The sequence below is a fragment of the Balaenoptera ricei genome, chromosome 8 (genome assembly GCF_028023285.1).
Source record: "Balaenoptera ricei isolate mBalRic1 chromosome 8, mBalRic1.hap2, whole genome shotgun sequence".
In the NCBI taxonomy this organism is placed as follows: domain Eukaryota; kingdom Metazoa; phylum Chordata; class Mammalia; order Artiodactyla; family Balaenopteridae; genus Balaenoptera; species Balaenoptera ricei.
The window spans coordinates 50,368,696-50,393,932 of NC_082646.1; the positions used below are offsets into that span (position 1 = coordinate 50,368,696).

At 36.2% G+C, this 25,237-nt stretch overlaps 1 protein-coding gene across 1 annotated transcript in view; it reads left to right on the forward strand.

The window, feature by feature from the left end:
• DLG2 (discs large MAGUK scaffold protein 2) overlaps positions 1–25,237 on the forward strand; it is a 2,071,189-nt gene that overhangs the window by 403,312 nt on the left and 1,642,640 nt on the right. Inside the window, exon 4 of the mRNA XM_059930672.1 lies at positions 23,506–23,601. Coding sequence (XP_059786655.1) covers positions 23,506–23,601 — 96 coding nt within the window. The remainder of the gene's footprint in view (positions 1–23,505; positions 23,602–25,237) is intronic.

A 25,237-nucleotide genomic window follows, 5' to 3' on the forward strand; every position in this document is an offset into this window, starting at 1 on the left:
AGAGAACTGTGCACGAGCTGATCACATACCCTGAAACTCCCCTTTCTTCACCTTGCCTTTAAAAATGCTTTGCTGAAACCCATTGGGGAGTTTAGGCTTTTGATAACTAGCTGAACTTGAACTTGAACTCTTTGCTTGGTGCCCTGCAATAAATGCTGCACTTTCTTTCACCACAAACTGGTGTCAGTAGATTGGCTTTACTGTGCGGGGGTGGGTGGACCCAAGATAGGCTCTCAGTAACATCCGGAACTGTTACCGGGCTTTCCCGTCGGCCAGGATTGCATAAATCGTTTTTGAAGCCCCCCTATCGCTATCTCATTTCCTTGAATCTTCCTATTAGACTTCTGACTAGTCTCCTGGTGTTTTGCATACCAGAGCCAGTACCACAGCCTCAGGTTATCTGAGTTACTGGCTTTCTCTGTTTACTTGCCACAGACATTGCTGCCATTACTGCCAATGTCACTGAGTGTGGTTTTTTTTCATGTTCCATTCCAAATCAAGTGATTCCCTTTGGGTGGCAAAGATAATGTTTTTTGTTTTTGTTTTTAAATAACTTTTCCCATTCTGCTAGCACTAGTAAACTAACTGAGCTGGGAGGAGTAGAGATGGGAGTAGGCCCAGGCAAGAGTGGTACTAAATTCCACTGTTCTTATCTCATGTTGAGTAGTTTTATATAAATAAGCATTTCTCAACTTGTTGTATGCCTTTGGTCAATTTCCATAGTCTTGAAACCGTCATTTTCAGCAATTTTGTCTAGTTTTATCATGGCTTTGTAAAGAGAGCACTTCACTATTCTAGAAGTCCCACCTCCATTTATAACCTTTTACATTTTATTCTTATTTTAATGAAGGTATTTTAACTTGGGTCCTTTTTTTCCACATAACTTTTAAGACAAACATTTGACTCATTGATCTTTGTTTTTGTTCATGTAAAATTGTACAGATTATAGCTTCTGTCATGGTGAATTGCTGCTGTTGTTGTTTGTGAGCGTGTGCCATTTTTCCTATTATGTCAGTTTTCCCTAGTCAAATTTTATAGATCTAAATTTCTTCAGTTTAAGTCAAGAATAATTTTATTATGTGCCATTTTAGCAATAGTCAGTTTTATTTTAAGGATTTCCTCCCACCAAGGTCAGGTTTAGTAATACTCAATATTATCGTTGAGATGTGATTCCATGGTTAGTTTTTTGAGTGTAAAAGATACTATAATGTTCAGCTTAGCTATTATCATATTAATGGCTTTTAAAAATGTTGATTATTTCTACCAGTATTATCACCACAGTATCAAAAATATCCATGGGTTCAAAAAATCCTGCTTTAAATATCCTTTACATGGCGTACTTTGGGATATACTTTAAAAATAATTATATATATATGTGCTGATTTGATTTGGTATAATTTAAAAATGTGTATTCTTAACCTACTTTTAATAGTTATTGATTAAAGTGATCTAAAGGAGCTTTGAAAATGAAATATATAATGAATTTAAACCTGGAACCCAAGACTAACAGTGTGATCTAACATTGGGGGGCTAAAGTTTGAGCTGACTGAGACACTGCTTAGATACGATTACAAACAAGTGGCTAAGCAGACAATTCTCCATGATAGGTCAGTGTGTGGCAGTAATCCTGCAATTATCACAATATGCATGCATTAATACCTATGTATGCTCTTTTTAAAAATAGACACTTTTAACTTTTCCACAACAGACCTTTAAGGGTTCCACATAGGTGAATTAGATATTTCTATAATGCAAATCAGCAATTCTCCATTTCTGTGCATTGTATTTATTTATTATATTATTTATTATTTTATTTATTTATTAAACAAAACTATATTGAGCACTCTTTGCATGTGTACTTATCAGGCATGGGTTAAACCTGCCTTGTCTAATGTGGTAATCATAAGCACATGAATTGAGATGTCAAGTACATATAAAATACACTGTAGATTTTAAAGAATTAGTACTAACTACTAAGAAATGTAAATGTAAAATATCTCAATAATTTTTGCATTGATTATATGTAGAAAAGGTAATTTTTTTAATATATTGGGTTAAGTTAAATCTACTTTAAAATTAATTTTACTTCTCTCTTTTTACTTTTTTAATGTATCTACTAGAAAATTTAAAATTTTTTATATGTCTGACATTTGTGGTTCACATTATGTTTCTGTTGGTCAGTACTAGAGACAGCAAAGACAAGCTATTTATTCATACAACTACAGTGTAGACACAGGGGAGTTACCAGAGGTTTCAATCTAAAGGGGAGACAAACCAAAGACAATTTTTCAGTGATTGGCTAAGTGATAAAGAACATGGGCTTTGATGTTTCATTGATATGGATTCAAGTCTCTTTTCTGTAACTTACTCAGTATGTGATTTAAATCAAGTGACTTAAACACTGGGTTTCAGTTTTCCTTACTTTGTAAAATTTTTTACCGTTTTACCTTATAGAGTTTTTGTGAAGATTTAATGAAATGCTACTTGAGAAGTACTTAGCAGAGTCACTAGACTATAGATAATGCTTAATAAGTAACAGCTGTTACGATGATGGTGTTAATTATATTGTTTTGATGAGAATTATGGCACTTATCTATAAGTATGTACAGGGACACTTGGATCAAATGGGTAGACCATAGAAAGTGACTTCCAAACTACATTTTACAGCATGATTAAGAACCAACCAAGTAGACAGAAGGATAGAGGGAAAAGTGTGAGTGGCAGTGGGAAAAATCATTAGAAAAATGCATGGAGTCATGAGAAAATCTCTCCTTTCCTGCTCAGAGTGAGATACTCTACCTGAGCATATGCAAAATGATGTGGAAAATTGAGGCATGCCACTAGAAAATTCAGTCCACAACAACTAGTTGTGCTGCTAAAAGAAGTGTGGGTGTGTTTATGTGTGTGTTTGTGTGCTCAAAATATCAGAAGGCTTTCTAAATATCTAAATTTATCATGTAATTCTTCAACCCATACCCAGCCTAAGAGGGAGACCTCCAAAGCCAGGTAAAGAGAACATAATGAATTTGATTCATCAAGTAAGGGAGAGCTTCTTCTTTAAGAATAAAAAGCAGATAGAATAGACGTTTTTTAAAAGAAGATTTAAAAAGTAAAAGAAACCTAAACATGCTATTTTGAAATTGGCTTTTGCACCATTTTCTGCAAACTAAATTGCATCTTGGTGTATTGATGCCAAAAAACAAGCTGAACTGAAAATACAAATGCTCCCAATTTAAAATCACCCATTGGAACTAAAAGAAAAAGCAGACAAAGTAATGAAAACACTTTAATGCTTATAGATAAGTACTATTTGGGGGATATTTTAATAAGCAAATGTTTATTTTACTTCCTTAGAATATTCTCTTGGATTCTGGATACATAAATTTCAACCCACGTTCCCCAGTTGCCATAACAACTTGATGCATTTGTTCCTGTGTCATTTTTTTTATCACATCAGTTTTTTTTTTTTTTTAAACTTTGGTTGCTATGATAACACAGTATAGTTGTTAAATTTATTCTATTCACATTTTGTTCTACTGGAAACTGGTAATTTGCTTTTATTTTTCTATGAAGAAGCTCATATTACAGAAGTGTAATAAGGAAAATAGTGGCCTAAATTCTAATACAAGTTAATATTAAAAATTTAATTATGTGTATTAATTTATGCCCCAGTGCTATTACCTTTGTGACATGGAAGATGGGTAGTGACTAAATATTCTATTCTGAAGAAAGAACCAACCTTTGCTGTACAGAATGAGGGAAATGGACAGTGTGAGTTGCAGTTAATCTCCATTCATGACTTCAACCAGTCTTAGCTAGAGAAAACTGGTGGTTTCAAGAAACAGTCACACCAAAACTGCAATTACTGGCTCCCTTAGTCCTTGCTTCACTACAAAATGTGAGCTCATTTATTACAAAGAATGAACCCTGGCTTAATAGAAACCCCTAATCTATGCTGACCCATCCCTAAAAAAAGAGATCTCTTTTATCAAAAGTCTTCTTGTCCTGAATTAGGTATTGAGGGCATAGGGCTTTACATAAATTTGTTTCTATTTATTCAGCTAACGCCTACAGTTTCCTCTGTTTTTATTGCTTTTAATGGTCCTTTCATAAAAACAACTAATTACATCACTTAAAATTGATGATATTCTGGTCCCTTCTAGCTCTAGAGATTGTTACAATTAGGACAGGCTGGATTGAGAGGCATTCCAGGGTATAAGGGAAAAAAGGCAAGTGACGAGGGTCAAAGAGACTTGGTTAGACTTTAATAATTACTAACTGTGTAACCCTGGATAATTATCTGCTGATTCTTAGTTGTCAGGTCTGTAAAATATGAATGAAAGTACTTAGCCCATAGATTTTTAGGGGGGGAATTCAGAGAGACTATATTCAAAAGGCCTAGTATAGAACACACCACATAATAAACACTGAAAATATCATCTTTCTCCTATTCCCTTACACTGAAGGCCAGTGAGAGTGAGAAGCAGAAACCAGTGGAGTTCCAGTAAAGTAATGAGTCCAGGAGCAACCTCGTCTCTCAATCAGTAATCTAATGTTGAGAGGTAAAGAGAGCATGGCTAATTTGAACTTAATTTGGACAGGGGTTGCTGTTCCTGATATCTCAGCCTGCCCAGTGCGGTAAATGGGGGGTATGGCAGCAGGAGCCTCCAAGAAGCCATAGTATTCAGTGTCTTGTGTTTCTGTAAGGGTGTTTGAGTTAGAACATGGACCCAACCACAACCTGAGATTTCATGTAATAAGAGAAATCCTCCTGGCATAGGATTTGTCATTGGATCTGGAGTCAAATTTTGGCTCTGTTTTGGAACCTTGGAAAAGTCACCTAACTTCTTGAAACCGCAATGTCCATATAAGTGTAACATACTAATCAAAACATTAGTTGAGGGCTTCCCTGGTGGCGCAGCGGTTGAGAATCCGCCTGCCAATGCAGGGGACACGGGTTCGAGCCCTGGTCTGGGAAGATCCCACGTGCCGCGGAGCAACTAGGCCCGTGCGCCACAACTACTGAGCCTGCGTGTCTGGAGCCCCTGAGCCACAACTACTGAGCCCGCGCGCTCTAGGGCCCGAGTGCCGCAGCTACTGAACCTGTGTACTGCAACTACTGAAGCCCGTGCACCTAGAGCCCGTGCTTTGCAACAAGAGAAGCCACTGCAATGAGAAGCCTGTGTACTGCAACGAAGAGTAGCCCCTGCTTGCCGCAACTAGAGAATGCCCACGTGCAGCAATGAAGACCCAACACAGCCAAAAATAAATAAAATAAATAAATTAAAAACAAACAAACAACCCATTACTTGAGCACCTGTAGATAACACCTACTTTAGGGTTTGTTACTAGTATTATAGGTAATAAATGTAACATACTTTCAATAAATGTTCTTATTTTTAATACTAGACTACTGTGGCTGATGGTGGTATTAATAACAATGACAATGTTGAATGGCAGTTTTGGGACTCTGGCTGATTTGCCTGGGAACCAGTGCAGACTTCTGTCCTAACAGGAAAACAAAGAGGGATTTAGGAGAACAAATGAGTGCTCAGTGCTGATTCCAGGCACACTGCATCTTTGACTCAAGTCAGTAAGGTAAATGCCTGCTATTTTCAGCCATAGGTGAATATGAGAATGCTAGTATTCTTCCAGGCTTGGTCCAGACTGACTCTGGAAATGAGAGTGCTATGTCTCCAGATTGAAGAAACAAGGATCTTTGCTTGAGAGGGATTGGGGAGGCTGGAAATGACAAGTGTTTGTGATCCTATTCCTTCTCAATGCCTAAAGCACTTTGGAGTAATAAGCGAGAGCATTCAGGGAGATGCATCGACTGTATCAGGCCACTAGGGTGTCATTTAGAATCTCTTTGTTGGAACAATGGAGACATATAAATTTAAACCCACATTCTCAGGTTGCCATGGTAACTTGATGCACTTGCTTTGAAGTGTCTTTTGTGTCCCCCCTTTTTTTCTTTTCTTTTTTTTTAATCATCAGGAGTTTTACTTTGCCAGCAGTTCCCCAAATGTGGTTCACGTGGCTTCCTATCCTTCTATCTCCTTATCTCCCAGATAAATTTCTGCATTTGTTGCTGGAAAATGATTTTTACTTGACAATAATAACTGAATATACATGTTCACACAGACATGCCTATGTGCCTGTAAGTCAATGCCCCCGCAACACGCGCACGTGCATGTGTGCACGCACGTGCACACACGTGTGCGCACACACACGCGTGCGTGCACACACACACACACACACACAGAGCCAGATAATTATGTTAGAAAAAGGATAGATTTCTAAAGCCTTTCAATGCTTTTAAAAAGGCAGATCGTGTGTCTTAAATAAAAATTGTAGAGTTAAGTGGTTCATTCCTAGAACAACTAACTGATTTAGTATTTCCTTAGTAACTGCAATGTGACAGGCTGAATAAAGAGTGTAATTCTCATTGCGTTTTTTTTCTCCGCTTGATTACTTTAACATATTTACATTGTGGTGAGAAATGTGCTTCCGTGTAAAGAGCACACAAGAGACTCGGGTTTGCGTTCAGACTCTTGTCATCTCTTACCTGTGTGACATTGGACACGTTACTTGACCACTCTGAGCTTCATATTAAAATGGCTTGATGGTACCTTGTAAGATATTTGTGAGGAATAAACTGAGATCATAGAGGTAGAGTACCTAGAATAGGTCCTAGGACGTTATAAACAAATGTTAATTCCTTTACATCTAAAGAACTAACAAAATGTATTTGAAAAGTAAAATCTATTTTGATCTCACTCATTAGATGAATGCATACTTTCTTTTTTACCATATCACATCACAAAGGTGAAGCAAATATGAAAATATAGGAGCTGAATAGTATGTAGTCTCCTTGTCTGGATGCTCACCATGTACAAAACTGACAATGGAAAAAGGCATTTCCTGGAAACCTCCAAGGGGAGATGACCTCTTGTTACCTTCCGTTAGGATTTTTCATCTAGGTCTAAGCCTGGTTAGAATTATCAAGCTAATAGCATTTAGAAACTGTTCTATCTACTGAAAAATAATAGTCACCACCACACAAAATTCCCCTATCATGTAGGAAGTGGCTGTGCTACATACAAGTATATTCTAAATATGAAAATATGTTTAATCAGGGGCTACAGGGAAGCAGGAAAATAACATTAGCCACGCAGGCAAAGGGCTATTGCCAAGCTGTGAGTGCTACTATTGCTATTCATTTGTGTGTAGTGTTGACAGCAAAAAAATAACAAGGGGATAGAAGCAAAATTAAATTTTAAAAGGAGAACTGCAGTTATATGACACAGCACCTGCTTTGTAAAAGTATTGGGTCTTTCAGAGAGTAAGTCACAGAAAACTAAGAATAAAGGAAAGAGAGCACAAGGAAAATTCTTAAAGGAATAATATCCAAATCACAATAATTTAAAAAATATATTTTCAAGTAACAGGGTAAATAAGCATAAAAGAAGAAATAATTTCTCCTTTAGTGCTAGTAAGATAGAGGTGATAGGTGAATAAAAATGATTGAATAAATATTTGACAGATTTATCAATCAAATAATGTTCCAGTGAACAATTGAAGAATTGTTTATTTGATTATAATTCAGAAAGAGGATGCATTTTGGAATCTAATTAAACCAAATTAGAATCCTGTTCCTGCCTCTTGGTAGCTGAGTAATTTCGGCCGAGTAATTCAACCCCAATAAGCCTCAGTTTCTTTATCTGAGATAGGAAAACTGAATTCCAGTGTGGGTTCTTCTATGAAACTTTGTGTAAAATTGGAAGCAAATCTTTTTGCTTCTGTGGGTCTTTTTCTCTGATGTATAAAAAGGAGGGAGTTAGTCTCTAGGTGGCAATTTCCATGAGTATATATGCAGCTCTGATATTCCTAGACCCTATGTTCTATTTTAGTGCTGATATTTTACTACATTGCTACAGCTAAAGCCATTAAGTCCTTTATTTTCAGGCTTCTTCTGAAGCCGCAGTTTAGGTTGGATCCAAAACTCAGATCCTGAAAGTAATACAGGAGGGCATCTTGTAAGGATTTCAGGTCTTTGCCATGTACTGCTGTATCTTCTTGGAAGTATGAAATTTATTTGTCCTTGGAATCTTAGTGTTGATAGTCAGGTAACACAGTATCTCCAGTTCTCTAACTTGCACTCAGCCTTAATGAGAGGACTTTTTGGTTTTGCTTCTCTTTTTTGAACATTAATGAAGCACATACTTTGTGCCAGGCACTGTACAAGGCTCATTAAAGAAAGGTTTAGGGCTTCCCTGGTGGCGCAGTGGTTGAGAATCTGCCTGACAATGCAGGGGACACGGTTCGAGCCCTGGTCTGGGAAGATCCCACATGCCGCGGAGCAACTGGGCCCATGAGCCACAACTACTGAGCCTGCGCGTCTGGAGCCTGTGCTCCGCAACAAGAGAGGCCGCGATAGTGAGAGGCCCGCGCACCGCGGTGAAGAGTGGCCCCCGCTTGCCACAACTAGAGAAAGCCCTCGCACAGAAACGAAGACCCAACACAGCCATAAATAAATAAATAAATAAATAAATAAAATTTTTTTAAAAAGTTTTAATAAAAATGACATACAATGTTATTCATTGTGAAAAATATAGAAATATATAGAGAACAAAATAAATAGTCACCTACTATCACAGTATTCAGAGGTAATCACAACTATATTTTGATGGATTTTTTTCTCAGTATTTGTGTGTGTGTGTAAACAAACTTTGAGTATCATTAGTATATATTCTTTTGTAACATACTTTTTTCATTTAAAATATTTATGCCAGCATTTTTTATGTCCATAAAGATTCTTCTATAGCATAACCTTTAATACATATATAACATTTGATCATATGACTATATTGAGTCATTACAGAATGGACCAGTGGCTAAGGATATGGACTCTGGAGTGAGACTATGTGGGTGGAAAACACAGCCATGCCTCCTTACTAGCTATGTGTTCTTAGGCAATTTATTTAACTTCTCTAAGCCTCAATTTCTTGATCCATAAAATGGATACAACGATAGTATAAGACCTCATAGACTATTGTGATGATTCAATAACTTAATTCTTGTAAAGCATCTAGAGACTAGCCAGTCAATAAATATTAACTATCATTATGAACATTTATTTTGTCCAGTCTGGTATCTGTTTTAAATAGGTAAGTTTAGTTCATTTGCATTTATTGTAGGTCCCAAAATATTTAGATATATTCTATCATTTTAGGACATAATTTTTTTATTAACTATCCTTTTTCTCTCTACCTATCCTCCCATTATTTATCTCCTATTGTACTTAAAATGCTTCTATATTTGCTTTTTATTTTTCTTCTGCTGGTTTGGAAAGTGTTGATTGTATTTCTATTTTTTAATGGTTATCTTTTTGGCATATACAATAATATATAAATTACTCTAAGAAATTGGAAGTTATTAAGTATGGTTCTCTCTGAAAAATGACAGGGACCTTAATGTACTTTTAACTTATTGAACACTCCAGTCTCTCAATTTGTTACCCTTATTTGAACATAAAAATTAATTTTTATTTATAATCAATGGCATTTTAAACTCATGATATATTTTGTTAATTTACGTGCTCACCATTGATCCATGAACTTATGTGTTCCTCTGAGTTCACTCTTCTTGCTTATCTATATCCTTTAATAATTTTTTTGGTAAGCGTCTTGATTATTAAATTATCTTGGTATTTGTATGCAAGTACTCCCACTTTTGCATGATAATTTAGCTGTATATCAACTTGTAATTTAGTAGTTGCTTTCTCTTGACATTGTCAACATATACTCTGTTGTCTTTTGGTCTCTATTATTGCTGAGGAGAATCTGCTTAATTGTTTTTCTGTAGTTAATCAGCTTTTTCTCTCTTGCAGCTCTTGAGATTTTCTCTTTATCTCTAATAATTTTCACTTTTACTGCCATGTGTCTGACTACATACTTAACTTTATCTTGGCCAGTTCTTTAAAAGCTTTTTCTATCAGAGAACATTTATTTTATAAAATAGTTTTTAACTTGGGTTTTTCTGGTGTCTCCTATGATTAGATTCAGATTATACATTTCTGTTAGAAGAACTGCAAAAGGGTTATGTCTTTCTCAATACTTTTCAGAAGGTATCTAAAATATTTGTCCAACCACTGATCATGCTAACTTCGTTCACTTGATTAACGTAGCTTCTAGATTCTCCAGTGTAAATGTACTATTTTTTTCTGAGTAATTAGTTAGAATCTGGTAGAAGATACTTTGAGTTTAGATAAATATCCTGTTTTACCCACTTCCATTCACTAATTTTGGCAATCATTGATCATTCTTGCTCAAAACAATTATTACTATGGAGGTTTCCAGTTAGTGGTTTTCTCATTTCTTCATTTCTTCTACACTTTCTTAATTGGCATTTTCCTATTAGGAAGAGCTTTCCCTTCTCCCTCATTTGTTGATTTGTTTATTTATTTATTTTCTACCAGTATAAATTCATGGAAAGTAAGTCTTGCATGGAATTTTGTGGTTGTCCCCGCTTTGGTTTCTTGGGCTTCTAGTCTAGAATCAGGTCTTAAAACCATATTTTATTTCTCCCTCTCTGTTTTAATACAGAGAGTTAAAAAATCTAACTGTAGAGCCAGCACTCAGGTTGACTCAATTCCTAGTGATAAGGTAATCTTTGTAGATCTTCTTTTTACTGCATTGAATATTTGTTTCATTTCTGATCCACAAAGATGTTTATATTGTTTCAGATCCCAGCTATACCTTTTGTTTTTCCCCTTTCATATAGTAACTATTATTCCTGGGTATTTAGAACAGAAGAAGTATGTTGTAAATATAAAATCACTGGGTCACCTTAACAGGAAACATGAATATTATTTATTATGTCTTTTCACTATTTAAGGATGTATAGGTTATTTCACTATGATTAATAAAATTGTAATAAACATTCCCATACATACATTTTATGTGCATCTCTAGTTACTTCTTTAGGATATATTTCTATAAGTAAAGTTACTGCATCAATGGATAACTGTATTTCCAAGAACTTTTATAGATATTTCCCGTTCACTTTCCAGAATTATCGTACCACTTTATATTCCAACTCACTATGAAGAATAGTACCTTTCCCTGAAACCTTTGCTGACGTTGCTTTGAATTATTGTTATTATTTTTTGTAGGCTTGATAAGTAAAGAGTGTTATTTGGACATTTCGTTAAATGTTCTAGGCATGGTTTAATAAGACATTTTGTTATTCTCTTGACATTTCTCCTCTTCCCTCAGAAGAATTATTTACAGCTTTTATCACAGAATTCTGTAGCCAGTTGTTTATTGTCTGTCTTCTCAACTAGGCAGTCTGCGCTTAAGGGAACTGACCCTGTTTTATTGAACAGTGATTTTCTTATGCTTGGCACAGAGTAGGTGGTCCATATATATTAGTTGAATTGACAAATTTACAAATTCAAATGAAGAAATAATTCTTAGATTTTAGGTCTAGACTAGTTCTCATTCATTAACATTTTCCTCTCTGGTTTAGCATCCCATGGTTCTGTTTTTTCCTTTATTCTAGTCAGTGGTAGAGTAAGATTTGATATTCTGTAGTAAGACTAACTTAGTTTCCTATGTGTCCCATCTTTGTTGTTGTTATTAATGATGATGATGGTGTTTTTTCTTTTCCTTTCTTGCCTTCTTTTGGAGTAACTGAATATTTTTTAGAATTCTATTTTTATCACCTCTATTAAGTTTGTATTTTAGTGGTTGAGCTAAGTATTACAATATATAATCCTTAATTTATCACATAGACTAGTATGAGTTAATATTTTGACACTTCACATATAATGTAAGAACAATACAATAGTATACTTCCATTTACCACTGCCTATTCTTTGTGCCATTATTGTCATACATTTTACTTTTACACATACTATAAACCCCAAATTACATTGTTATTATTTTGTTTTTAAAAAGTTTGAAGAAGTTAAGACATGAGGGAAAAAAATTATTTATCTACATATTTATTATTTCTGGCACTCTTCATTCTCTAGTGTAGAGCTGAGGGTCCGTTTTGTATCATCCTTCTTCAGCTTAAAGAATTTTTTTTTTTAATATTTCTTGTGTTAAGGTCTTTTGGTGATGAGTTCTCTCAAATTTTCTTACGAGAAAATTACTTTATTGTGCTTCCATATTTAGAATAATATTTTTGCTGCATATAGAATTGCAGAATGTGAGGATTTTTTTCTTTTTCTTTCAGTATTTTAAAGATATCATTTCACTGTATTCTGGATTACTTTGTTCCTGATGAGAAGTCAGTGATCATTCTTCTTATTGTTCCCCATTATGAAATGTGTCTATTTTATTGATTGCTTTTAAGGTTTTAAAATTCATCTCTGGTTTCCATTAATATGACTATGATGTGCCTGAGTATAGCTTTCATTGTATTTATCCTGTGTGGGGTTTGTTGAGACTCTTAGATCTCTGGGTTTATATTTTTCATCATATTTGGAAAAAATTTAGCCACTATCCCTTTAAATATTTTTCTATCCTAATCTTTCTTTACTCTGCTTTTAAAACTTCAATAACATATATATTAGACCATGAGATATTTTCCTGCATCTTCAAATTCTTGGATATTTTTTTTTTATAGTATCCATCTCCTGTTATGCCCATTCAGCAATTTTTAAATATATTGTATATTAAATTTTTTATGTCAAATTTCTGTTTGTGTCTTTTTTGCACTTCCCTTTCTTAATATTTTCCCATCTGTTTCACTCATTATGTTCAACTTAAAAAAATTCTTAAACATATTTATAATAGCTGTTTTTAAATCTTCATTAGTTAATTCTAATATTTTGACGCATTTGGATCTTTTTGTGTTGATTTGGCTTCCCGCCTTGGTTATAGGTCACATTTTTCTTCTTCTTTACATGACTAGTAAATTTTGATTGCATGCTGAATACTATGGATTATTCATTTTGAGAGTTTGGATTTTGTTATCCTCCTTTAAATAGTATTGGGTTTGTTCTGGCAGGTGATTAATTTACTGATAGGTGAGCATAATCCTTTCAAGCTTTGTTTTTAAAGCTTTGTTATAGCAGGACTAGAGTAGCCATTATTCTACAAACAGGATAGCTCTATTTCTATGGCATGGCTTTTCTAGGTCCTCAATTTGAATTCCTGGTGTTGAGTATTGTCTCTCCCCTCTGGCTGGTCAGATAACATATCTCGCAGCACAGTGCCACCTCTAGAATCTATTCAGTTTACAGTTCCCCAGTAGCTATTTTATGCCAGGCATTGCAGACTTCCTCTCTCTCTCTTCCTTTCTTTCTCTCTCTCTCTATCTCACGCTCTCTGTTTCTGCATGGGAAACATTTTATTAAGCCAAAGACTTGAGAGAAATCCTACACAAATTTCTGGAGCCACTTCTTTTCTAAGATTTCTCTTCTCTGGTACCGTGCTCTGCAAATTTCATCTCCTTTAGCAGCTCTGAATTCTGATATCAACCTCTTCAGATCAGAGAGACCACTGTTCATTATTTGTCCTCTACTACTTTCTCAGATCAGAAGGTAACTCCAGGCAGAAAGTCAGAGAAATTGTGTGGCTCACCTCATAAGTTTCTGTTTTCTTAGGGAATCACAGTCTTGCATTGCCTGTTGTCCAGAATCTGAAGTATTGCTTCATATGTTTTACCCAGTTTTATAGTTGTTTATGGCATTTGGTCTTATCCAGTACCAGGTCCTCTATTATGGCTGCAAACAGAAGTCTTTGTCATTGTAAACCTTTAAAAAGTCTGTCTGACTGCAATGCAGGTGTCAGAAAAAATGAGAAAGATTTTTATGAACAAATATAGAGTTATTTCCAGGATATACTGTTGAAGTGAAAAAAGCAAAGTGCCAAAGGATACTTATAATATGCTATTTTTCATGTAAAAAAGAAGGAGAAATAAAAACATAAACATGTACTTCCTTGTTTGTGCAATGGTCAAAATAAGAAGAAGAAGTCAGACATTAATGGTATTGGTTATTTACAAAGGATGATTATGTTGGAATAAAAACGGTAGAAGGAGAGTAACTCTTTTCTGATAATACTTTTTTATGTAGTTCTGAATTTTAGAAGCACATTAATATTTCACATTCAAAAATAAATAATTGAAATGAAAATGGAACATAAACATAAACATAAAAATGATTAAACCAAAATGGAACATTAACAAATTAGCCTAACTACTACAAATGAATGATATAAGCATCTTGAAGGAGAGAGAGAGAAAAGACTTAATTAACTTTGAAAACCCAAGATTTGAATATATTGACTAAGGTTAATGGTAAAAAGATGAACATTTAGTTAGGTTTTTGTGTTTTTGTTTTGTTTGTTTTTTACAGGGCTATGAGTTAGCAATTTCAAAACCACCTTATGGGTTTTCAAAGATTGAATAAATAAATAATTATACTGTGAATAATACACAAAGGAGAGAGGTCAATAAGACCTCTCTCTCTTTATTTGTCTCTCTTTATCTCTCTCTATGTACACACATACATTCATAATATTATATATATAATATATAATATGTATAATTTCTTGCTGTATCTGCTAAGGTGGCCTAGAAGCAGTGATGCTCAGTAATAATGAGCACAGCTAGGCCTCAAATTTTGATTTCTAATTACCGTTCTCTACCAAACGGAACCTGGGCTCCTTGGAGAAATGGCTGATTCCAAGGCTGAGAGACAAAGAAAAAAAGTACAAGATGAGCCTGGAAGATCTTACTCTGCCAGGAAGTAAGAAAGTGCTCAAAACTTAATGAAGATATTTCAAGAAGACACAGGGGCCAACTTGAAGAGAGCCCCATGGGCCAAATTCTGGACAATTTGAGCAACAAAGTAATTAAATATAGTAACAGATTATAACCCATACAATAAAATGAAAATCCATGCGTTTATACTGGGAAAAATATATGGATGAATGAATAAACAAATGAAGAAGATGAGACAGCTCTTCTTTACTGGAGAATGCCAACTAACAAGTATGGAAGGAATGAAGGAATTAGAAAACCAGCATTGGCAACCTCCATAGTAATAATTGTTTCAAGCAAGAATCATCAATGAATGTTAAAATTAGTGAGTGGACATGGGTGAAACACAGGATATTTATTTAAACTCAAAGTATCTTCTACAAGATTCTTATTATGCAGGGAAAATAACTTTACAGTGAAGAAACCTGGCAGAATCACCTTAACTAAGTGATCAGCAGTAACATTACCAGTCAATGGGACAAACTGACAGCATGTGCCTCCTGATATGGCATACTGAGAAACACCCATTGTCACTTCTGTGATAATCTTATGAAATATGTATAACCTGAATTTATTCATAAGGAAATATTAGCCAAACCTAAATTAAGAACATTTGACAGAATGTCCAGTACTCTTCAAAACATCAAGGTCTTGAAAGACAAAGGAAGACTGAATTGTTTCAGATTAAAGAAAAGTAAAAATACATGAAAAATAATGTGACAAATGATCCTGGATTGGATCCTGGACCAAAAACTAATGACATCAGCAGGATAATTGGTAAAAGTTGAATAAGGTCCATATATTAGATTGTAATATTTTATCAATGCCATTTTCTTGATTTTTACAATGTTAACATTTTGGAAATGTGTGTGAGGGAAACAGGGTATTCTTTGTCCTATTTCTGCAACATTTTATAAGCCTGAAATTATTTCAAAATATATTTTAAAATTAAGGAAAAATATAAGCAGTAAACAAATAAGGCCAATATGTCTGTGTGATCTTTACTTTTTAAATATTTCTCCATTTTGACTCCTTCCCTATCATATCTCCCCTCCACCCTTCTTTGGTTTTGTATTTCCCATGAGATAATCTAAATTCTTTGGCTTGATGTGTAAGACCTTCCTAAACTGGCCTCTGCTTATCTTTTCTATTTTATTTTTTTGCAGCTCCTTGCCTCATGGTTCAGCAACACTAGATTCTCCAACTACCCCATTCTGTTTTATTGTCCTATGTCTCTGCTTATCTCACAAATTATTTTTCCATGGCATTCTTTGCATGTTTCTAACACTTCAAATTGAATTTGAAATTATCAGTTTATATAATTGCCTCACCTACTTCACTCTAAATTCCTTAAAGGTCTGGCATAGTAAACACTATTGAAATGTTCACTGAACCGAACCTATTTGAATTTCCAGAGCACTTTATCTGTATTTCTTTTTTGATGTGCAAAGTCTTCTACCTGATTTATAATGATTTTTGTGTGTGTCTTATTTCCTTTCTTTACTTTTTTTTGTTTATGGACCACATCTTATTTGTGCTTTCCTCATGACATCTAGTTCAATACCTTGTATGTAATATAATATTTTTTTGGCCACACTGTGCAGTTTGTGGGATCTTAGTTCCCCCACCAGGGATCAAACCCAGGGTCCCTGTAGTGGAAGCAGAGTCCTAACCACTGGACTGCCAGGGAATTCCCTGTAATATAATTCAATAAATGTTTGTGGAATGAACACACAGACTGAGGACCTTTTTTGCAAACTGATATCTAGTCTCTTGTGCTCTTTGGTAGTGGCGAGTTTCGTTTCTTCCTGTGTACCTTTTCAAGGAACTCTGAGGCCTTTATCTTCAGGGCAGTCACAGTGGAGTTCACTATTCTCCAGCAAAAGAAAATGATTTAGTTTAAATTCATCAGTTGTTTGTAATGCTGAGGTAGAGTCTATGAAGCAGCAGCATGATGTTTCCTATGACATGAAAGGGTATCCAACCGCACATTTCTGTAGATTGCAATGTTTCTTATATCTGAAGAGGATATTATAAATGACCCCGAAAGCTCAGCTTCTCTGTTTACCAGTGCCAAATCAAATCTCAGAGACAGAGTTTTGGGTGAAGTAGAAAAGGACAGCTTTATTTCTTTGCCATGCAAAGGGGGAACACGGTAGCCTAGTGCCTCGAGAACTGTGTCCCCCTCCCTGGGGAATAGGGAGAGGTCTTATAGGTCGGGGCTCCTGGTCAGGGGTATGTGATAATGATCAAGGCAGTAACAGTCTTGCATTCTTCTCATGGGTTGGTGGTGAGGTGAGTAGGAGTCAGCATCATCAACCTTCAGGTCCAACTGGTCTCAGGTTTACATGTTTGTGGGCAGCATACCATCATTAATCATTAACTTCTCCCACCTGGAGGGAGTTTCAGCATCTGCAAAATAGCTCAAAGATATTGTTGAGTGTATCCTTGATGGGGAAACAGGACCTTGCCCCAAGGGTACTCTTGGCTGTTGGTTTCTCCCTGGTCTCGAATCCCCTCCCTTCCCTAATTAACAACTGCTTGAAACTACCCATTGGAACTCCGGGAAGGTCATGGAGGCTGAATGAAGGCTGTTTCCTGTAATCAAAGAAATGGGGGACACAGAAAGGTTTTGTGCCCAGAAGCCCCATAGGGCCCTACTCGGTATCATAAAGTGAAGTATAATTAGATACCTTATATATATAAAGGACAGAAAATATTAAATAGGATTGGACTATTCCAGAGCACAAACGTGATATGCCTCAGGCTAATCTGTACAGTTCACAGCCATAGAGGACGGGAAGGGGCAGTGCTTCCCAGTGGCCTGGCATCACAGAGCTTGTTTAACTTACTTTTTTGATTTTATAAGGCTCTTGGTCCTTGAAAAGACACAGTTTTTGTGCGTGATGCTCACTAGTACTAACATTTATTTTCACAGAAAAAAATTCCAGGTTTGAGCAAAATATTGATAGAATAAATAAGTAAACAAATAAAATAAATAAATAGACCAAGCAAATAGATCTACAAAACAGTTAAATCTGGTGATTGCTTATTTACCATACAGATTTTTAAAAAGAAATTTACTATAGGATTCTTTTAAATAGAAAACTTTTCCGATATATAAAAAGATAAATCCGTTTAAAGTTGGTAAATATTTGTCGAGACATTGTATAATGCAGAATACACCTGTGTAAACACCGTGTAATTAAATAATTCAATAAATACCTATGCACATTTATTTTGTTCAGGCACATGAAGGATATGGAGATAGTAGTACACTCATTGTTTTCAAGGAACTTAAAATGTACTTGAGTGGGTAAGATAAAATTATAAAGTTAATTTTTCCTTTTGTTTATGTTCTAAGTTGTTCTTAAAAGAAACCAGGTGGACTAATCATTATTAGAGATGTAATGGGGAAGTATATATCCTGAGGACATCATGGAATAAGAGTGCCCCATCTAGCTGGATAAAGGGAGGGATCAGCACTGGCTTTGTGGAAGACAGGGTATATATGTAGTCCTTAAGAAATTGGGTAGTGGTGTTGTTAACAGAAATGGGATACCCAGGAATAGAAGTGGGTTCTGAAGAGAAAATGATTCCATTTAGATTGAATGGATTTGAGGTACCAATGTGATTTTTGGAGGAAATACATACAAGTGATTGAAAATGCAGGACTAGAAGCTGGAAAAAAGGTCCTCTAGATTTGAGTCATCTGGAAGTGAGTATTGAAGAAGAACTAGACGAAAGGAATTTTGGAGTAACAGCTGAGATCTGGGGGGTTAAAAAGAGGAAGAGGAAATGAAAGGGAAGAAACAAACAGGTAGGGTATCATCTAGGAGAGAGATGTGTTTCGAATATAGAGATAACAGTTTCAAGAAGGAGGAATTAGTTAATGGTATGAAATGCCAGAGAAAGTGGAAGACAATGAGGACACCAGCAAGTTAGAGAAAGTGGAAGACAGCGAGGACTAGGAAGTCCTTGGTGAGTTTTAACAGTGCAGTATTCAGGGAAGAAATGGCAGCATTCAGGGATTAAAGCAGAAGCCACAAACCAGCTGTCCTTATGCAGACTCCAGCCTAAATTTATATTTTGTTTGGTCCATTCTGTGTTAGCTCAATGAAATTTTTAAAATATATAATTTTTGTCAACATTTAAAAATCAAAATATTTCACATAAAAGTTCAGACTTCCAAGTTTTCTTGAAAATTCTAAACATCTGGCAATACTGGGTCTGGATTTCCTCATTGCAACAAAAATGCCTGAAAATGACTAGAGACTGCACCGATTAGACAGGCCGTGAGCTCTCCATTTTGCCAAGGACCATCCATCTCTTCCTAAATATTTCTTATACGTGGCTCACTTTACTTATTTTAAGCACCTGACATTATCTGACATTTTGACATCTAGATCAGTGATTTTCAAACTAGGATGTGTCAAAGTCACACAAGAACCAAGATTGCAGGACCCTACTCCTACTGTTTCTGATTCAGTAAGTCTGGAGTGGGGGCCAAGAATTTCTCTTTCTAACAAGTTTCCAGGTAATGCTATTGCTGTTAGTCTGGGGACCACAGTTTGAAAGGTTAAAGGGTGAGTTGTAAGGAGGTGGTTCAGGAGTTTAGTGCAGTGGTTAGGTGCATAGACTTTGCGTTCAGACAGAACTAGGTTCTGCTTTTTCAACCCAGGAAATAAGGATGATAGTGCCTACTTTATAGATTTCTGTTTTAATCTAAATGAGATAATGCATATAAAATATGTATCCATATTCCTCAAAGCACCTAGCTTATTGTAACTTTTCATTAAAAAATTCTATTGTTGTATTGTTGCTATTGCTACTGCTGTTATGTCTTTCAAGAATATTGATTCCGGGAAAGAGAAGGTCAGAGATAAGAGTGATCAGGGTCTTTTTTTTTTTTTTTAAAGAATGAAGGAAATATAGAAGTATAGAAGAAAATTACTATTTCCATGAGAGCCAAATTGATGGGAAGTAACCAGTGGAAGGAGTAATGGTAGGGATATGAAAGCATAGAAGTTCAGTCAAGGTACTGTACTGAGGTTCAGGAGGTATATATGGCATACCAGCTGGTATGAGGTAGGAAAGCTGGAGATTCATAGCATCCAACTCAGCTGTGAGCTGCTTGATAAGAAGGGAACCTTATGCAATGGGTGGCATTATCTCCATATTTTAGATGACAAATGTGAGATTCAGAGAATTTAAATATTGTTCCATTCCACACAGCTAGTAGATAAAGGTAAAAGGATTCTAACTCATTTCTTCCTTATTCTAAAACCCAAGCTCTTTGCCAGAAGTGAAGAAACCTCTCTTACTCAGAGACTTGTATCTCAGAGGAATCATTAAAGTTGTGCAGCTACAAAGGTACAGAGTGCACCACAGCTTGCCAGGAGCTTCCCACATAGCCTGCTGATTTGAGCCTCACTTTAAGGATGCTGATTTGTGTGTTAGCTGATAATGAAGACTGAGTGAACTGTCCAAATAAGACCATACTCTCTCTTGAGTCCACTAAGGTGCTGGGCCTCCTTTCTGATGGTTGAGACTAAAAAGATAGTAGTCTTTTCTTGACTGCTAGAGGAAATTTGCCCAGATAGTCCCTCAGTTTTGTCAAGAGTTTGTTATTCACTCCTGCTGGCTAAGGTCTCTGACTTGCCAACTAACAGGCCATATCATCTATATAGAAACAACTTTGAATATCAGAAAGTAAAGCCACCTCAGTGCTAAATCTTTATGGCAAAAGGCAGAGGAATTTAGGTAATTTGGAAGTACTGTAAACATATTGGAGGCCTTGCCATATGAATAGAAATTGGACTTGGGCCTTGAGTGCCAGTGGAATAGAAAAAAGATGTTGGAAAGGTAACATACCAAGTGCCATAAGTGCAATGGATTTAGTTGCAGTTACAATGTTTGGAATAGCTGAGGCTGTAGGATCAACAACTAAAATCACTTAGCAATAATCCACTGTAAGCCTCCAGCTCCCATTAGCCTTTTCTGCTCTTCATACTTGGCTATTGTTTTAAGATATTGCATCTTGTACTATCCCTGCAGCCTTTAAGTCCTTAAGGCTGTAATTTCTTTTTCCTCCTGAGATTCTCCATTATTTCTGCTGGACTACCTGAGAAAAAAAACAAAAAAGAATTGGGGAGTGATTTACATGTTCCTTTCACATTTCTCTGCATTAGCTCCTCCTGATGAGGAGAATCCCCTCTGGGCTTTATGAGATTTACAGTGAAATGTTAATACCAATTGGGTATTCAGCAGTGAAAGCCACACACATGGTACGTTGAATCAGCCCAAAGGGCCCCATGCACAGGGTCATTTAGCTTTTCTTCCCCACGATGAACCCTGCCTGAACCCAATTAGCTGAATCCTGGTGCCCCCCTCGCCAACCCAGCAGACTGTGATTTTGGTGCCTGTGCAACAGAATTGTAAGCGTTTTAAGTCCTTGCCCTCCCCAAAGTTCTCCAGCATGTTTGGACAGTGTGCATGACTATTATTCCCTCTTGGGAGCAGGGAAACTTTAGCTCCAGTCTTAATCATCTTTTCTCTTAAAGCATCAGTATAAAAGAGAGGGAAGGATCATGAATCATGGAGAGTGAGAGCAGCTCTGTAGCAATAAGCAAGGTACAATTACTTTTTTTTTTTGGCTGCGTTGGGTCTTTGTTGCTGCGCGGGGGCTTTCTCTAGTTGTGGTTCACGGGCTTAGTAGTTGTGGCTTACGGGCTTAGTAGTTGTGGCTCACGGGCTCAATAGTTGTGGCTCTCGGTCTCTAGAGCGCAGGCTCAGTAGTTGTGGCGCACGGGCTTAGTTGCTCCATGGCATGTGGGATCTTCCCGTATCAGGGCTTGAACCCGTGTCCCCTGCATTGGCAGGTGGATTCTTAACCACTGCACCACCAGGAAAGTCCCCATTTACTTTTAATTATGGCTGGTGTAAAGGTGGCTTGCAGCTCAGTGAAATGAACTTTTAATGTTTTTGGTCCACCCAGCGTCCTATATTAGCAACAATGCCATCAATACTGCCAATCTATAGACTGGCAGATTAAACACTTGCCTCTCTGAGGACATAAACTGTACAAATCTGCATTACTCTGGTAGAGGCCCACAGTAAGAGCCTGATAAGACCAACTGGAATTAAGCTGCTGAATGAGCCTGCACTGCTACCACTGCTGCCTGTATTAATCATCACATCAAATGTGGTAGCATATCCACCATGCCAGATTGAGAACATGGTAAAGGACTCTGTGTTTCTGATGCACAGGTTAACTGGGTATCCTCAGGTGGTTGAGCTTGACATTCCTCTTAGCCAGATCAGAGCCCTTGTTCATTGTTTGTTCCTCTGTCTAAGCATCCATCTATTCATCTAATTTAATCTTTTATTTTTTATTTATTAAACAAATATTTATTGACCCCTGGAAATTGAAGTAGAATAAGATATATTGCCTGTCCTCCAAGGGACTCTAGCAGGACAGAGAGATATATAAACATGTGATATTTATAAATTATGGGAACAGAGAAGAGGAGTATCTACAACCAGACTGGAGTCAGAGAAATCTTGGTTTCTGCTCACCATGGTTGCAAATTTCTCTTCTTTCATAATCAGCCCAGGTACGTTTCTCCATAACTATTTCTGAAAGGGGGCAGGAATTTCTGCTCACCCACTCAGAAAAGAGTTAGTCACAGCCAGGACACCATTTGGGAGGTGTCTTTGAGTTTATTTCCCAGTACTCAGCCTGCAATTTGTAAATTCCTCCTCATTAACAGTCATTAAAGTAGAAGACCATCATTATGCAGCTGAGCATACAACTTGGTCAATATGTTTGCTCCCAATTCCAAAAGATGTCCCAGAAATCCTCTTTATCACCCCACAAGTCCCTGATTCTTGTAGAAAATTATGACTCTGTCAGTATTCTCTCCTTGTCACCACAACTGTCAAGAACTGTGAAGGGTCTAAGATTTTATCCAACTTGCAAGCCAAGAACCCTGTCACAGTTTCATGGATGGTGTCAAAAGACTCCTAGGACAAAGACAAAGGACTTTATTTGCAACAATAGCAGTAGCCAGACAGAATTTTCTTGAATTAGCTCCTCAATCCCCCATTTCTACAGGGCAATGCAAAGACGGCCAAGCAATACATTCACACACAATGGATACCAACTCTCAGTTTAGGGAACACAGATGTTTTACAATGGTCAGTAAGCAAAACTATCCTTTGCTTTGGAAGTAGACATTATTTCTATCATCTGAAGCTGTAGTGAGACAAACATCCTTGAAAAGACAATCCAGAGCAAAGACAGTCAGTGCCTCTGCTTGTTCTGAGGTTTCCAGTAGGTACCATAACGTAGAGATTCCTTCAAGTATGGGAACTTACATAAGGTGAAATCAACCCTTCTACCTTCATCTTCCCTTTAACCATGTTCAGCTTTTACCAGGTCATCAATTTACATTTGAATAATCCAAGTTCAACACTCCCTGGTGAGAAGCTTTGAAATTCATAAATTTGCCTTTGAATAACTGTCCCATTTTATGCTTTCTCTTTGGGAGAAATATAAAAATGGGTTAGACAGTGTAGTCATATCCTAAACTGACATAAGCAATACCTAATAATATTTATTCAGGTCTTAGACATTTTAATGTGCGTGTGAAAAGTTTGAAAAACACTGAATTCACATTGCAGAAAATAAGAAGTATTGAATTTTTTAAACTTTATTTTTAGCTTACATGTTGCAGTGGACCAAAGGAAAATGCTTCATGTACTGAGCAAAATAAAGACAATCAGTGTTTTGAAAATGAAACTGACAAAAAGACAAGTGTAAGTGTTAGAGCATTTTCTTTGTTTCTACGTTTAACGGGCAAGATATTTCTTGTTTTCTGTAGAGTATAATCTAATTTCTGGCTTTGGCCTGATCAGCATATTGGGTTCTCCTGCTACTGAGCTGACATCAACTGTCTATCATTTTAAGTAGTTGTGTATGTTCATTTTGAGAATTTTGTTTTCTGTGTTTTGGTGTATATTCTTAAGTTGCTGGTGGTCACCAACCATTTGGTAAACTACTTCACTTCTCCTCTCTTTTCCTGTTTGCTTCAGGCCTTCCAGAAAAACCCTCACACTCTCTTTTGGTGGTGGTTTTCAGGTCCTGTTGGGCTTTTGGGGCAATAGTTTCCCCTAAGCAGTCTGAAAACTACTTCCATCAGTTTTTGATTGTCATCTTGTGTATTTATTCAAGACAAGGAATCAAAAATCAATCATGTACAGGGTAATGTTAAAGAGGTCATAGTGCTTTATGTGATGAAACCAAGAAGAACTTAAGTCCAAGGAAAGTACATATAAGTATTTTACTAAGTGTCAACCTCAGATTTAATTTAACTCTGATCAGTTGTCACAAGGCGACCCTTATTTACTCTAGCCCAATGATGTAAAATGGGGTTCCATTCTCTATTTTATTTATAAAGACACCAAACTTAATCATGAAAACAATGAAAATAAATCACAAATATTATTATTATAAACACGTATTAAATATTTAAAGCACACATAAAATTCTTTTGGGATATCATTTCATAGGAATTGCATTTATTGAGGCTTCTTGAAATATACCTTCAATGATGATTCTTCTTGTCTTCTAAATCTGTTAGCAAGCAGAGACAGTTGTCGTTATGGCTCCATAGGCCATCAAATTTCTTTCAAATATAGGGTGATATGTCTATGATATTCATTGAGTGGTAAATGTCAATAAAGGAACAGTTTCTCTGTTGATTATCATTTTCAACCTGGACTAATCTTCTGGCACTGCCAATTGATTGAGACTCCTGGTGTTGGCTTGGGCTTGGGATTTGGATGGAGTTCTGAGTCAGTTCTGATTATGAATTTTGGTAATTACTGTGAGGAATTTAGTAAAGTAAGAAAGGTTGTATGGTGAATTGTCCTTTACCTTTATAAGATCATGAAGCTTAGAGCCAGATTTAACTATTGGCCAGTTTATAGAATGTCTCTGTTAAGGACCATTGTCTCCTCTGCCAAAACATGTTTTTGTTTTACATAGAGGACGTTATTTAAACTATTTGAGATTGTTATAATATGCTAAATGTGCTTCCAGGAAAGGAAGTCATCTAATTTGGCAGTGGCACTGTTTTTCTCTAAAAGGGGAGAGGGAGGATGGATGTCCCTACTGGACTTATGAATGCTTAGAAAACAAATTTTTAGACTTCCTGGCTGTCTAAATAGGATATCTGTATTTTTGCTTCCTGAAAATGAAGTCATCAGGGCTTAGTAGGATACAAATGTGCCAACTTGTCAAACGGCTAAATTAAATAAGTGCTGGCAAATATACTAGGAAAACTTTTGTGTTTTTATCATGGAAAAACATATTGCTAGCCTAGCCTATGCTATTTAAACTCTAAAAGCTTTTGTTTCTTTATCTTACAGGGTGGTTAAGAGATTTTAATGA